Source organism: Aotus nancymaae, unplaced genomic scaffold, assembly GCF_030222135.1.
Source record: "Aotus nancymaae isolate 86718 unplaced genomic scaffold, 86718_ANA_hifiasm-v0.15.2.pri h1tg000058l, whole genome shotgun sequence".
Classification (NCBI taxonomy): Eukaryota; Metazoa; Chordata; class Mammalia; order Primates; family Aotidae; genus Aotus; species Aotus nancymaae.
The window spans coordinates 39,839,247-39,854,875 of NW_026988472.1; the positions used below are offsets into that span (position 1 = coordinate 39,839,247).

At 44.4% G+C, this 15,629-nt stretch overlaps 1 protein-coding gene across 1 annotated transcript in view; it reads left to right on the top strand.

Annotated features, from left to right (window-relative positions):
• ADGRG2 (adhesion G protein-coupled receptor G2) overlaps positions 1-15,629 on the top strand; it is a 130,164-nt gene that overhangs the window by 107,824 nt on the left and 6,711 nt on the right. Inside the window, exons 16-26 of the mRNA XM_064364479.1 lie at positions 399-564; positions 1,091-1,247; positions 2,749-2,892; positions 3,499-3,681; positions 4,563-4,608; positions 4,722-4,825; positions 5,892-6,013; positions 8,279-8,547; positions 11,403-11,502; positions 12,378-12,661; positions 15,448-15,549. Coding sequence (XP_064220549.1) covers positions 399-564; positions 1,091-1,247; positions 2,749-2,892; positions 3,499-3,681; positions 4,563-4,608; positions 4,722-4,825; positions 5,892-6,013; positions 8,279-8,547; positions 11,403-11,502; positions 12,378-12,661; positions 15,448-15,549 — 1,677 coding nt within the window. The remainder of the gene's footprint in view (positions 1-398; positions 565-1,090; positions 1,248-2,748; positions 2,893-3,498; positions 3,682-4,562; positions 4,609-4,721; positions 4,826-5,891; positions 6,014-8,278; positions 8,548-11,402; positions 11,503-12,377; positions 12,662-15,447; positions 15,550-15,629) is intronic.

The following is a 15,629-nucleotide window of genomic DNA, read 5'->3' on the forward strand; positions in this document are numbered from 1 at the left end:
AGAATATCATATGAAGAGAGTCACTTAGTATGTGGCCTTTTGAGTTTGGCTTCTTTCACTTAGCATCATGTATTGGAAAATTGCATATCCACCCATACCATTGCATGCATTTAGTGAGTTCCTTTTTATTGCTGAATAATATTTCACTGTACGGAGGTACCACAGTTTGTTGACCTGTTCTCCAGTTGATGGGCATTTGGGTTGTTTCTAGTTTGGGACTATTATGAAAAAGGGTACTACAAACATTCATGAACAAGTCTTCCTAAGACGCATGTTTTCATTTATCTGGGGCTAATACCCAGGAGTGATTTGGCCATATCACAGGGTCTATGTATGTTTATCTTCATTAGTGTGTTTTCCATTGTGTGTTCATTACACGATTTGGCTCTTTGACATAGACATCGTCAACACCAGCAGTATTTCTGATCTGGAGAACCAAGTGTCACAGATGGAGAAGGCTCTGTCCTTGGGCAGCTTGGAGCCTAACCTCGCAGGAGAAATGATAAACCAAGTCAGCAAACTCCTTCATTCCCCGCCCGCCATGCTGGCCCCTCTGGCTCACAGGTATGACTTAGCAAACTGGAGTGGTGGTGAGAGGGGACCCTCCATAGATAAAGATGCTGCTCACATGATTAATATCTGCAAGTCTTTTTCTCCCAAGTACCAGGTTCAACATGGTTTCTCAGGTTGCTATTCTATATTCTGCTTAGAATGAGGAGACAGAGTGGGGCTGCCAAATCTACACTGCCAACCTTGAGGCCAGGCGCGGTGGCTCACGCCTGTAATCCCAACACTTTGGGAGGCCGAAGTGGGCGAATCGCTTCAGGTCAGGGGTTCGAGACCAGTCTGGCTAACATGGTGAAACTCCCGTCTCTATTTAAAAAAACGAAAATTAGCCAGGCATGGTGGTATGCGCCTGTAGTCCCAGCTACTCAGGAGGCTGAGGCAGGAGAATTGCTTGAACCCGGGAGGTGGAGGTTGCAGTGAGCCGAGATGGCGCCACTATACTCCAGCCTGGGAGACAGAATGAGACTCTGTCTCAAAAAAACAAAAACAAACAAAAAAATAAACTGCCAACCTTTCTTTACAGATTGCTGAAAGTAGTGGATGACATTGGCCTACAGCTGAACTTTTCAAACAAGACCATAAGTCTGACCGCCCCTTCTTTGGCACTGGCCGTGATCAGAGTGAATGCCAGTAATTTCAGCACAACTACCTTTGCAGCCCAAGACCCTGCAAATCTTCAGGTACATTGTAATTGATGGCAGAAAAAAAAATTATCTTGTATGTGATTGTAGTTCCCATTGTATTTCATGATTGAGGCAATTACTGCTTATAGTCAGGGGCGATATTCAAAATATTTGGCATCTAGAACAGTGAGGCAACACAGAATCAAAAAAGATGTTGGCCAGGCGCAGTGGCTCACGCCTGTAATCTCAGCACTTTGGGAGGCCAGGGCATGCGGATCACTGGAGGTCAGGAGTTCAAGAGCAGCCTGGGCAACATGGTAAAACCCCGTCTCTACTAAAAATATAAAAATTAGCCAGGCGTGGTGGCATGCACCTGTCATCCCAGATACTCAGGAGGCTGAGGCAGGAAAATTGCTTGAACTCAGGAGGCAGAGGTTGCAGTGAGCCAAGTTGCACCACTGCACTCCAGCCTGGGCAACAGGGTAATCTGTCTCAAAAAAAAAAAACAACAACTTGGTCTTGGCTGGAGCAGGATGTTGGAGGTCCCTGTTACACCCTGCGTTCACCCTTTAGCAGCTGAATTTTGTAAGCTGGCATGGGTGGTGTCCAGCAGAGGGTTCTAGGCAGTTGGGAGAGTAGGCAGGGGTGTCAGCTACTTATCACATTTCAATTTTATAACAAGTCTTAGAACTACACTGCTGTATATAGTGGTGCTGAATATCATTTCTGTTTCTAGTGTTTTCTATCCACCTGTTTAGAGGGATTGGGGGCTGCAGACACCCAAGGAAACCAAGTCTTCCTTTTTAATTTTCGTAGTCTTCCCTTTACAAGTGCAGTGCACGTGGTTCTGTGAGGGCTCACCCTAACTGGTGACTAACTTGGTGTGTTTGCTGCTACAGTCTCCCAGGGTCCACGGTCATCTTGTACTTTTCAGTTATTTCTATGCGTCCTTAAAATGTTTCCTTTCCTTCTTGGAGGCCTCCTCCTCCTCCTTATTACATTTCCTTTCTTTCTTTCTTTTTTTTGAGATGGAGTCACGCTCTTGTCGCCCAGGCTGGGGTGCAGTGGTGCAGTCTCAGGTTACTGCAACCTCTGCCTCCCAGGTTCAAGTGATTCCCTTGCCTCAGCCTCCCTAGTAGCTGGGATTACAGGCGCCTGCCAACATGCCTGGCTAATTTTTGTATTTTTAGTAGAGACGGAGTTTTTCCATGTTGGCCGGGCTGATCTCAAACTCCTGACCTCAGGTGATCCTCCTGACTTGACCTCCCAAAGTGTTGGGATTACAGGCGTGAGCCACCACGCCTTGCCTACACTTCCTTTATTTAGTAGCAACCCAGGAATAGAAGTAGAAGCTATTTTACATAGAGATGCCACGGATCAGGTCCTCATAGGACCCTGCGTCTTAATTATTAGGTTGGTGCAAAAGTAATTGTGATTTTACTTTTTTTTAAAAAGAACGCAACTACTGCAGTTACTTTTGCACCAGCCTAATGGATGTGTTTTCCATCTCATTATATTAGCTCCAGACATTTAATCTTATTTTCCACTTGATTTTCAGGTTTCTCTGGAAACCCAAGCTCCTGAGAACAGTATTGGCAAAATTACTCTTCCTTCATCACTGATGAGTAATTTACCGGCTAATGACATGGAGCTAGCTTCCAGGGTTCTGTTCAATTTCTTTGAAACACCTGCCTTGTTTCAGGTAAAACTGCTGTTCACTGCTTTTGGCTTGGGTTTTATTTGGAGATGGGGGCATTTCATTTCTTTTAGTGCTCGAATATCCTTAAGGCTGCTATAAGTCAAATGTATTGCTGTAATGCTGCAATTCATTTTTAAACACAGCCTAATGATACTGGTGATAAGTAACAGTAAGTGACAGTAGTATTTATATTTACCAGTTGCCGAGCACTATCTAAGCAGTTCCAGATGTTAACCCTAATCCTCTCAACAACGCTGAGAGGAAGGAACTATTATCCCATTTTACAGATGAGGCCATGGAAGCGCAGAGAGAGGTTAAGCGACTTGCTTGGGGACACACAGCTTAAATGGCTTAATGCTATGTTCCCTTTAAAGAGCACAACACCCTGTTGTGTCAATCTGTGCAATTTAGCTGAGTATTTAGAGCATTGAAACAGAACAAGCTCTGTTTCTCTCATTGTGATCCCTTGGGAAAGTCACTTTCCTCCCTGCCCCTCAATTTCTGACCCATGTTGGAAAATGAACAGTGTGGACTGAATATCCTTAGTGTTCCTTCTAGTTCTATAACTCTGACACTATCTCATTTACCCTTGCCATCTTGGTGTGCCAGGATCCTTCCCTGGAGAACCTCTCTCTGATCAGCTACGTCATATCATCGAGTGTTGCAAACCTGACCGTCAGGAACTTGACAAGAAACGTGACAGTCACATTAAAGCACATCAACCCGAGCCAGCTGGGGAGAGGCCAGTGCCGTCCGTTCAATGATCGGGAAGACCTTGTACAAACTACGCCTGTAAGGCATGGCCTGCAAAAGGCAGATCCGGCAGAAAGAACCTTCAGCTCAGTTGGAGTAGTGCATTAAGACTAGAATCACGTTTCTCCATTGGGTTTTAACACACTTAATAATTGACCAGGCTGGGTACAGTGGTTCACGCTGTCATCCCAACACTTTGAGAGGCTGAGACAGGTGGATTGTCTGAGCTCAGGAGTTCGAGACCAGCCTGGGCAACATGGAAAAACCCTATCTCTCCAAAAGATACAAAAACTAGTTGGGCATGGTGGCAGGCTCCTGTAGTTCCAGCGACTCGGGGGGCTGAGGCGGGAGGATCACTTGAGCCTGGGAGGTCAAGGCGGCAGTGAGCTGTGTATGGGCCACTGCATTCCACCTTGAGTGACAAAGTGAGACCTTGTCTGAAAAAAAAATTGACCACCTAATTTCCAGGAAGAATCAGTGCAAAAGCAAGCTCTTAACAACTGTGAAATATCAGCTACCAGTGTGTGTGGGTCTGTGGCTGCAGGTCTGATTTTCAGCTCAGTTCACGCTAAGCATCATCTACGACCTTGCTACTCACAGTGTGGTCCACACATCCCCAGCATCAGCATCACCTGGGAGTCCGCTAGAAATGCAGAGTCTCAGGCCCCAACTCAGACCCACTGAGTCAGAATGTCCATTTTCACAAGGCCCCAAAGTGACTCCTATACACGATTGATGAGTTTAAGAAGTGTTGGTCTATTTAGGGCTCATTTGCTTCTAGAGGTCTTATAAAATAAGAACTCTCCAAAAATTAAGCCTAAGATGCTGAAATAAAAAATACCACAGTTACTTTTTCAAATGCCTTTCGGTTTTTTTTAGTTCAGTAAATTAATTATCTGTGATTTATCTTTCTACCACAGGATGAGTTAACAGTGAGATGTGTATTTTGGGACTTGGGCAGAAACGGTAAGTTCCAGTCATAACTTTTTCAAACTCTTGAGTGGGTGAATTGGGAGGTTGTGGAGTCACTAGTGCTGTGCCCTCGCTTATGGGACAGATACTCTTCCCAATACCAACAGGTGGCAGAGGAGGCTGGTCAGACGATGGCTGCTCTGTTAAAGACAGGAGATTGAATGAAACCATCTGTACCTGTAGCCATCTAACAAGCTTCGGTGTTCTACTGGTAATATGCCCGTGCCACGTAGCCTTAAATTCTGGGTCTGAGGGGTAGGTGAGCATCACACTACAGTGTCTAATCTGGTGGATGGATAACCTTGACAGATCGGCAGATATGATATTGTGGCTGATTTATACACCAATGAGATCACCTCATGCCTGTAACCCCAGCAGTTTGGGAGGCCGAGGTGGGTGGATCACTTGAGGTCAGGAATTCGAGACCAGCCTGGCCAACATGGTAAAACCCCATCTCTACCAAAAACACAGAATTAGTCAGGCAGTGGTGGTGTGCACCTGTAGTCCCAGCTACTCAGGAGGCCGAGGCAGGAGAATCACTTGACCCTGGGAGGTTGCAGTGAGCCAAGATCATGCCATTGTACTCCACCCTGGGCAACAGAGCGAGATGCCATCTCAAAAAAAAAAAAAGAGAGAGAGAGAGACTCCTCTTCTAATAAGCAAATGCACCTGAAGGAATACTTGAACATGAAAGACGAGTATTTTTCACATTCTCTTTTTACATTTTTCTCTTTTAAATAATTAAGATAACTAGAATTCAGATTAGGATGGGTAATAAAAATTGTTTAGTTTGCAATGCACTTGAAGATTTTTACAAAACACTTTGACATAAATGCTCTTATTTAATTATCCCAACAGTCCTGCAAGATAGGTAGAATGGGGAGTTGCTACTGTCATTTTATTAAAATCAGAACTAAGACTCATTTGTTAGATCATAGAACTAAGAAATGTAAGAGGCAGGAGCTAAGTCACAGTCTTTAGCCTGTCGGTCCAGTTCCTTTCCACTGCACTATAATGCAGTGATCAAGTACGTAGGCTTTGGAGTGTGCCAGGCCTGAATTTGAATCTTCGCTTCTCTACTTTCTGTGTGTCCTTGAGCAAGTTACTTAACCTCTCTGTGTCTCAGTTTCTTTATCTTTACCTGATAGTAATAATTGTACCTACCTCATAGGTTTGTTGAGTAAACTATGAATGGGTCCCTAGAATATTTGGTAAATCATAAGTCTTGAATTTATTTTAAAATATTTGATTATTAAAAGCAATATTTCATTTTCCAGGACCTATCTAGGACATCTGTGCTGCCTGATCAGACGATGGCTCTGACATTTATTACGTATATTGGTTGTGGGCTTTCATCCATTTTTCTGTCAGTTACTCTTGTAACCTACATAGCTTTTGAGTGAGTATCCACAAGTGGAAATTTGAATTTAGGACTCAGTGCTCCTCTCCATTGTCCACATTTATTAACTAAGCCCTTTCCTCAGCCTGCCTTACCCTGTACACCCAGCTAGTGGAGCACCTGTGTATCAGCTTTATGAGACCTTTTTGGTTTATATGCTTATGTCCTGCCACTAGTCTGTGGACTCACTGAAGGCCGGGGTTGTGTCATAATCATCTTTGTATCCCAGAATGATGCCTGGTACCTGTGAAATGGAAAGAGGGATGCGGCCAGGTGCGGTAGTTCACGCTTGTGATCCCAGCACTTTGGGAGGCCGAGGCAGGTAGATCATGAGGTCAGGAGTTTGAGACCAACCTGCCCAACACAGGGAAACCCTGTCTCTACTAAAAATACAAAAATTAGCTTGGCGTGGTGGTGGGCACATGTAAATCCCAGCTACTCAGGAGGCTGAGGCAGGAGAATCGCTTGAACCTGGGAGGCAGAGGTTGCACTGAGCCGAGATCACGTCACTGCACTCCAGCCTGGGGAACAGAGCAAGACTCCATCTCAAAAACTTCTGAAACAAAACAGAAAAGCAATACGAAAGAGGGATGCAGGCCCCGAAACCCAGGGGCTTACAATCTGAAATAGACCACAGCACAATGTACAGCAGAAGAACTATGTTTAATAAATTAAATTTCTAAATTATACTGAGCAAACACAAAAGATTAAATACATTAATGGGTGTGGGGATGGAGAGAAATAAGGGCATAAAAATTTTACTGAAAAAAATAGATACTCAGTGAGTGTAACGCTGCAGCAAGAACGCCATTCTAAATAACAACCTTTCCTCCTTGGCTTACCAGACAGGTCCCTTTAGTCATTTTTGGGGGGTAATTCCAACAAATTCTAATGGAAAAGAAGGACATGCATTAACTAAATGAAACAATATGTGGGTTCTTGGATTTCGATTTTGGACACTGATCAGGAAATGTAAAAATTTCTTTTCAGTGCCAAAGTTAGGGTCTAGCTGTGACTGCAGATCTTCTAATGGGCCTTTGGAAATATTAATAGTGAGACTAAATAACCATCAGGCCAGCCATTACTCAGAATGACTTCACCAGATCTAATTTTGCACACATAAACATGGACATGCCAGCAATTAGCTGGCTTTTCCTATGCTATCACATTTAGCTATAGTTTAAACTCTTCTTTCCATGATCTCATTTTACCTAATAACATACAATAATATGGGAATCTGGGTAAATTTTGAAGATCCGAATATAGCAGACTTTATGAGAAGCAGCACCAATGCTTCTGGAAGTAGTTGGGGAGAAATAGGATGGGTGTTCAGTAGAGTCTACTGTAAACTATTTAAAAGTATGGGTCAACAGTCAGCATGTAAAAGATCCCATAGAAATACAGACACAAATTCTCCTTATGGTTATCACAGATGATTCTGTTTAGATTTTTCCTTTGTTGTTGTTGGTTTTAAGCCCTGCCCCCCCATACACACACACTCAGAGAGGAAATTTATGCATATAGTTTACCAAAGAATAAAAATAAATTGCTTAAAACTCAAAGAGCCTGGGCCGGGCGCGGTGGCTCAAGCCTGTAATCCCAGCACTTTGGGAGGCCGAGGCGGGTGGATCACGAGGTCAAGAGATCGAGACCATCCTGGTCAACATGGTGAAACCCCGTCTCTACTAAAAATACAAAAAATTAGCTGGGCATGGTGGCACGTGCCTGTAATCCCAGCTACTCAGGAGGCTGAGGCAGGAGAATTGCCTGAACCCAGGAGGCGGAGGTTGCGGTGAGCCGAGATCGTGCCATTGCACTCCAGCCTGGGTAACAAGAGCGAAACTCCGTCTCAAAAAAAAAAAAAAAAAAAAAAACCCAAAGAGCCTGACAGATATGCTTACATAAGGATTGGTGCTGGGCGTGGTAACTCATGCCTGCAATCCCAACACTTTGGGAAGCCAAGGCAGCAAGATTGCTTGAGCCCAGGAATTTGAGACCAGCCTGGGCAACATGACGAAACCCCGTCTCTACAAAAAAATTAGCAGGGTGTGGTAGTGAGTGCCTGTATTCCCAGCCACTCAGGAGGCTGAGGTGGGAGGATCACTTGAGCCCGGGAGGCGGAGGTTACAGTGACCTGAGATCAAGCCACTGTACTCCAGCCTGGATGACAGAGCCAGACCTTATCTTAAACCAAAAAGAAGGTGGTAGGGGAGGCATGGTCGGCAGAATAGAATGCTAATTTTTGTTCTCATCCTTTCCTTTTAGAAAGATCCGGAGGGATTACCCTTCCAAAATCCTCATCCAGCTGTGTGCTGCTCTGCTGCTGCTCAACCTGGCCTTCCTCCTGGACTCGTGGATTGCACTGTATAAGATGCAAGGCCTCTGCATCTCAGTAGCTGTATTTCTTCATTATTTTCTCTTGGTCTCATTCACATGGATGGGCCTGGAAGCATTCCATATGTACCTGGCCCTTGTCAAAGTATTTAATACTTACATCAGGAAATACATCCTTAAATTCTGCATTGTCGGTTGGGGTATGTATAAGTTTGCCTGCATGTTGCCTGGACTTTCTCTGTTTTTCTCCAGTGTTCTGATATGTAAGCAGGTGGAAATGATGAAGCAGATCGCATTCAGCAAGGTCCTAAGACAGCCTTACACTCTTCCATGTGCCCCGCCCAAAGAGCAGCTTCGTCAAGTCTCCTTCCGGGACGCCTGTGTATTTCCTCTGGATTTGTTATGAATATGAAATTCCTCAGGGTTGAACCATGAATCCTCTTTGTATCTCCAGGAACTAGAATTTGGGGCTGGCACAGAAGGTGCTCAATATATTGAAAACATTAGCTTGGTGCTAAAGAGGCCAAACTCTCAGTCCCTGAGCTCCTGGCCAGCCTCACTCCACTTCGTGTGTCCCAGATATCAGACATATATGGCAGTATGCTCAGAAGGGCAGAGTGAGAATGCACATATGAAACCCATTGTAACTTCACTGCCATGCTGGCACGACATGTCAGACTGTGCAACCTATTGGTGGTAGGTCACAAGGCCTTAGACTCCCCAAAGATCTTGAAGATTTCTTCATTCAATTCCCAATGTAGAAGCCTCCTCAACCCTTAACTCCACCTGACTTATCCTTGACTAAAGATAATCTAATTTCTGCTTTAATACTTCTATTACTGGGGAGCGCATTACCTTACAAGGCAGCCAGTAACCATCTCCTAAAGCTCTACAGTTCTGATTTTCCATTAAGTTCTGTCGGCTCCCTGGTGGCACTTACCAGTGGCCTTGGTTTTGCTCTCTCAGGCAGAAAACAGTTAAGTTGATATCTCTTCTGCCAGACAGTCCTTTAGATAATTCACAAGTAGGCTGGGTGCAGTGGCTCACGCCTGTAATTAATTCTAGTACTTTGGGAGGCTGAGGCAGGTGGATTACAAGGTCAGGAGTTCAAGACCAGCCTGGCCAAGATGGTGAAACCCTGTCTTTATTAAAAATACAAAAATTAGCTGGGTGTGGTGGCAGGTGCCTATAATCCCAGCTACTCGGGAGGCTGAGGCAGAAAATCACTTGAACCCAGGAGGCAGAGGTTGCAGTGAGCTGAGATCGTGCGTGCCACTGCACTCCAGCCTGGGCGACAGAGTGAGACTCCGTTTCAAAAAAAAAAAAAAAGATAACCCACAAGTAATATAAAACAGTATGTATAATCCCCTATTTTTCAACATATTTGCACACAAGTGACCCCATGAAAGATAAGCCAGTGAGGTGAGCCAGGCAGTCATTCCAAACGTAGGTAAAGAAACTGGCTCCAAGTGATGATGTGATTCCCCCCAATTCACAAAGCTAGAGAGCAGTGGGCCTGCTTTTCTGCTTCTTTATCTGCAGCCTTCTGACATCACCCACCACCAGACTCCCTCTATTTTCAGGCTAAATATTCCTACACATCAGGATTGCGAACACGTCACCACCCTTACCACCCACCTTGTATCTCATGTCATTATGTCTGTGAAGAACAACATCCTCTCCCTGCTCGTCCCAGAAAGAGAAGTCACTGCTGCAGATACTGGGCGCGGATTCTGTCTTCTTTAGAGAAGGCTGAAAGTCAGATTCCCTTGTTAAGTACAAGATCCCCCACCCCCAGTATTTTATTTTTAACAAAGTGTCTCGCTTAGAAAATTATCATATGTCAGGGTCACCAGAAGGTACAAGCACAAAGGCATTAAATGAACTGTTAGATTTGATTTTACCAGGCACTGCGGCTGGTCTGTGACAAGGAATTGTTTTTTTTTTAACTAGAGCTCTGAGATGGGACGTCTGCTGGTCGGCGTGTGGAGTGTGGGTGGTGATGTGGGGCTGGGAGGTGATGGTGTGCAGCCGTGAATAGGATTCTTTCCCCACCAAAGGCCACTTTAAACCTGGGGGAGACTTCTCATTGTAGCTTCCCTGAAGGGAAGTGCCCATGGGCTCTGGAGAGAGCCGGCATAGTAGCAGTCACCAGCCCCCGAATCAGCCAGGACAGAACCCTCCATCCTTCATTGGGTCTCAAAGTCCTCAAATTGGGGACTTCTGGTTTCGTAATGAAAGATTTGCCAGGAGTTTCTGACTCTTAAATGTACATTCCAGACATGTATAAGTTTAAGGCACAAGGCTTGGTGTGGTGGCTCATGCCTGTAATCCCAGCACTTTGGGAGGCCGAGGTGGGCAGATCACCTGAGGTCAGGAATTCGAGACCAGCCTAGCCAACATGGTGAAACCCTGTTTCTACTAAAAATATAAAGATTAGCTGGGTGTGGTGGTGCACACCTGTAATCCCAGCTACCGGGGAGACTGAGGCACAAGAATCGCTTGAACCTGGGAGGCGGAGGTTGCAGTGAACTAAGATTGTGCCACTGTACTCCAGCCTGGGCGACAGAGCAAGACTGTCTCAGAAAAGAAAAAAGTTAAAGGCAACACTGGCAGCTGTAACAGATTAGCCTTGAAATCTCAGCAGCAGATTATTTCTCACTCACCTGCAGTCTAGTTGGCAGGGGTAGAGGAGTTCCTGGTCTTGCAGTTATTCAGGGATCCAAGCTAGTGAAGACTCTGCCTCCAGGTTGCCCTAAGTTTGCAGTGAAAGAGAGAGTAGAGAGTCTCGCAGGAGGTTTCTACGGGGCAGGCCTGGAAGTGGAGCAAATCACTTGTGCCCATATTCCATGGGCCCAAAGTGAGCCATGTGGCCATGCACACCCAGCTGCCTGGGAGGCTGGGAGCATCTAGTCATGTATCAAAGAGGAAAAGAAACCAACTTGGTGAATAGCTAGCCAGTCTCTGCTACAAGATGTAAATAGGATGGAGTTCTAGTCTTGTCACCCACTTTGGTTATTAGAACTATGTGTGACCAGTGTTTCCCATCTCCCAGGGGTACCAGCTATGGTTGTGACCATCATCCTGACTATATCCCCAGATAACTATGGGCTTGGATCCTACGGGAAATTCCCCAACGGGTCACCGGATGACTTGTGAGTACAAAGCCCCCTAAGGGAATACTAAGTGAACTAGGAAACCGAGGACCTAGGCTGGGCGCGGTGGCTGACACCTGTAATCCCAGCACTTTGGGAGGCTGAGGTGGGTGGATTGTCTGAGATTGGGAGTTCAAGACCAGCCTGGCCAGCATGGTGAAACCCATCTCTACTAAAACTACAAAAAAAAAAAATAGCCAGGCATGGTTGTGGGTGTCTGTAATCCCAGCTACTTGGGAAGCTGAGGTAGGAGAATCACTTGAACCCGGGAGGCGGAGGTTGCAGTGAGCCGAGATCACCCCACTGCACTCCAGCCTGAGCAACAAAGCGAGACTCCGTCTCAAGAAAGAAAGAAAATGGAGGCTGTAATCAGCATATTGATTCCTGCTCTCATCCTAATAAAAGCCAGCAATATTTCACAGCAGCCGTCACAGTCATATGGATGAGAAGCTAGCTGGAAGTGCCGTGTTACTCTTCAAGTGATGAATTTGGAGGAGCTATTCTGAAAAGAAAAATGCATTAGGAGGAACTATTTTGAAAATATTTTCATTAGCCTCTGATAAAATGACATTCCAGTTAGATTAATAAAGACTCACGGAACAGAGTTGCTAGGATTTACAGGGGCAAAATCCTGAATGTTTAATAAAAAAGGTCTATTTTTAAAATACTTTAACTCACCAAGTGTCCTCACATAAACTCTTAGATTCTTTTCCCTAGGAGCTATAAATGGTTGTAGAGAATAGCAGTTTTATCATTTTTTTCTCTTGTACAGGTAGAAAATGTTTCAGTAAAATGTAATAGATTCGTTGTGTCTCTTTGAACTCTAAGTCATCAGTGTAATGTGTTTTCCCCTGTTTTCCCACCCCGAACTCCAGCTGCTGGATCAACAGCAATGCAGTGTTCTACATTACGGTGGTGGGATATTTCTGTGTGATATTTTTGCTGAACGTCAGTATGTTCATTGTGGTCCTGGTTCAGCTCTGTCGAATTAAAAAGAAGAAGCAACTGGGAGCCCAGCGAAAAACCAGTATTCAAGACCTCAGGAGTATCGCTGGCCTTACATTTTTACTGGGAATAACTTGGGGCTTTGCCTTCTTTGCCTGGGGACCAGTTAACGTGACCTTCATGTATCTTTTTGCCATCTTTAATACCTTACAAGGTAATCTTTACAGTATTAAATACAAACTGAATGATCCCAGTTGAATATAAGAATATAGCTACTAAGAGAGTACAGGCACGCCTTGGAGATATTGGGGTTTGGTTCTAGACCACAGCAATAAAGCAAATATTGCAATAAAGTGAGTCACACAAGTGTTTGGTTTTCCAGTAGGTATAAAACTAATGTTAACACTAGACTGTAGTCTATTAAGTGTGCAATTGCATGATGTCTAAAACAAATGTACATACCTTAACTTAAAAATACTTTATTGCTAAAAAATGCTGACACAGAGACACAAGGTGAGTACATGCTGTTGGAAAAATGGCGTTGAGAGACTTGCCGGACGCACGGCTGCCGCAACCTTCAATTTGTAAAAAAAGAAAAACAACAAAAAAAATGCACTATCTGTGAAACCCCATAAAATGAGGTATGCTTGTATATGTAAAGTAGCTTATTTAGTGGCTTAAGATATTTTCACTTAAAAACAGGTGTATCGTTGAGAGGGAGTGCTTTGAGATCTTTGGAGGAAAGGTGCTTGCTAAATTCAAGAAATGGTGCTTTTTTTCCTCCTTATTCATCGTTATCTCCTTAGAGAGACCATACTGAGGGAAACCTGCCAGGAACTATTTTTGAAAAAGTCAATTATTCTTCCTTCACTGGGTTGCTTTTAAAAATGTTGTATTCACATAGCACATAGCATGACCGTGGCTGTGGGCGCTCACCACTCTCACCTCCTAGGTCAGCGATTTGGAGACACTGAGAAATGGGAAGGCAACAGGCAGACCCGAGTGGCAGCAGCCTTACCTGAAGGCTAATCCCAAGAAGTTACTGCCCTGGGACACTCAGTGGGAAAGAGAGCAGGCTGTGTGTGTCACCATCTGCTTCAGGTTTCCCATTGGTTAATGAAGCCCATTCATCTTGGAACCCTGATAGTTGTACTCTTTAGAAAATTACTAATTCTTTTAGAGCAGTGTTATGAAAGCCATGTCCACTGTTAATTTTTAATGGAAGTGCTATGACATTAAAAGCCCAGCAGGCTAATAGGTTTACATTACAATAACAATAATTCACTGTCCCTTGGTTTCCTTCTATTCCAGTTCTCTTTCGGGATGCCGTTTAATTGCCTTCTCATTGGCTCGTTTGCATCTTTCCTGTTGCTTTTGCTCCCATGTTGTCCTTCTATAGTTCTGTCAGGCAATAGATCATCTTCTTGGTTTTCAAAGAAATCCCAGCCTGAGGTTAAATTCAAATGCCGAATTTGGTTGTTGGTTCTTATTTTAATTTGGAAGAAGCCAGCAGAGATGCTTGTTTAGTTATATATGGTTATTAATTTTTACTTATAGAAGTTCTTCAGTTGGTATATCCAGGTGTTACACTGCATAGTATTACATACAAAACCAAAAAACATGAGCAAATTATTTTTAAGGGTCTTAAGAAGTTTTATTTGCCAACCATGGTATACTAATAAATACTTTAGAAGAAAAAAATATATGCCCACATCACGCTCATTTTCATCATTGACATGAAAGCAAGGTACCCACCCTCACATGTTTAATGTGGAAATTGAATCTGCCTTTTTCTTCCTTTCCCCAGATTATCTCATTAGAATATGAATGGATAAAAGGAATGAATGTATTGCTTCATCTATACAAGGAAACTAACCCTGATGCACAGGGCTTTTGGGGTGGTTAAATGTACATATAGGTTCTGATTTTGGCCTCTCATATATGCTGTTTCTCTCCTAATGCAACCAAGGGCGGACACCCAGGGTGGCAAATGAGTGAAGCTGTGTAATGTTCAGACATGGATCTTGAGGGTGGGCCAGGTACCCTACTAGAAGCAAAACTGTTTTGTTTTGTGAGACAGAGTGTCACTCTGTCACCCAGGCTGGAGTGTAGTGGCACGATCTTGGCTCCCTGCAACCTCTGTCTCCCGGGTTCAAGTGATCCTGCCACCTCAGCCTCCCAAAGTGCTGGGATTACAGGCGTGAGCCACCATGCCTGGCCCCTGGTATTTTTTAATGAAGGTTTAAAGTGAATAGATTGGGGGTTTTTAAGTAGAAAGCAGAGAACCCAGAATTCATCCATTCACTCAGCAAATATTTATTGGCAAAAGCCTTGGGGAGTGGCAGCGATGGGGCTGGGTGGGGAGCCCCGGCCTGCCTTGACTGGGCACCCGGGTGGGTGAGGGGTGGAGCCCCAGGGCTCCTTCAGGTCTTTAGCTTGCTCTCCATGCCAGCACCTGGAGCAGGTCAGGAGGAGGCAGGCAGGTAGGTGAGTGCATCCCTGTACTGCCTGGGTTTGAGTGGGGAGACAGATCCAAGCAAAGGACAGGGCAGTGGGCTGGAGAGGAGGAGACAGGGAAGGGAAAGATGTGTGGAGGAGATAGCATTTGACAGATCTTGGAAACGGATTCTAAATTGGGAGGGAGGGAGAGGCGGGAGCCTAGGTCCAAGATGGGATCCTGAGTAGATGGCTTGTAATTCCAAGATAGGGAAGGCCGAGGACAGGAGGTGGGAGGAGACAGTGAATTTAATTGTGGAAATGTAAGGTTAGGATTCCTTTTATCATATAAATATCTTAATCTCACAAAGATTTTCGAAAGGTATTCCCCGATGCCTTTTGACAGCAAGCTTTCCTAGGACTCTGGACTTTTTATTCGATTTGCAAAATTTCACATTGCCCACAGCTACCAAAAAAATTATTAATATTTTTTGTGCAAAGTGAGCTTATGACATTCAGCTAATACCTTGGAATTCATTGTCGCTTTTGTTTTTCCCTCCTTAGGATTTTTCATATTCATCTTTTACTGTGTAGCAAAAGAAAATGTCAGGAAGCAATGGAGGCGGTATCTTTGTTGTGGAAAGTTGCGGCTGGCTGAAAATTCTGGTAAAGATTTACCTTACTCTTTCTCTTCCTCTGAAATCTCAAGGAAAATATTGTATAAATTAAGATCTAAAGCAAATCCA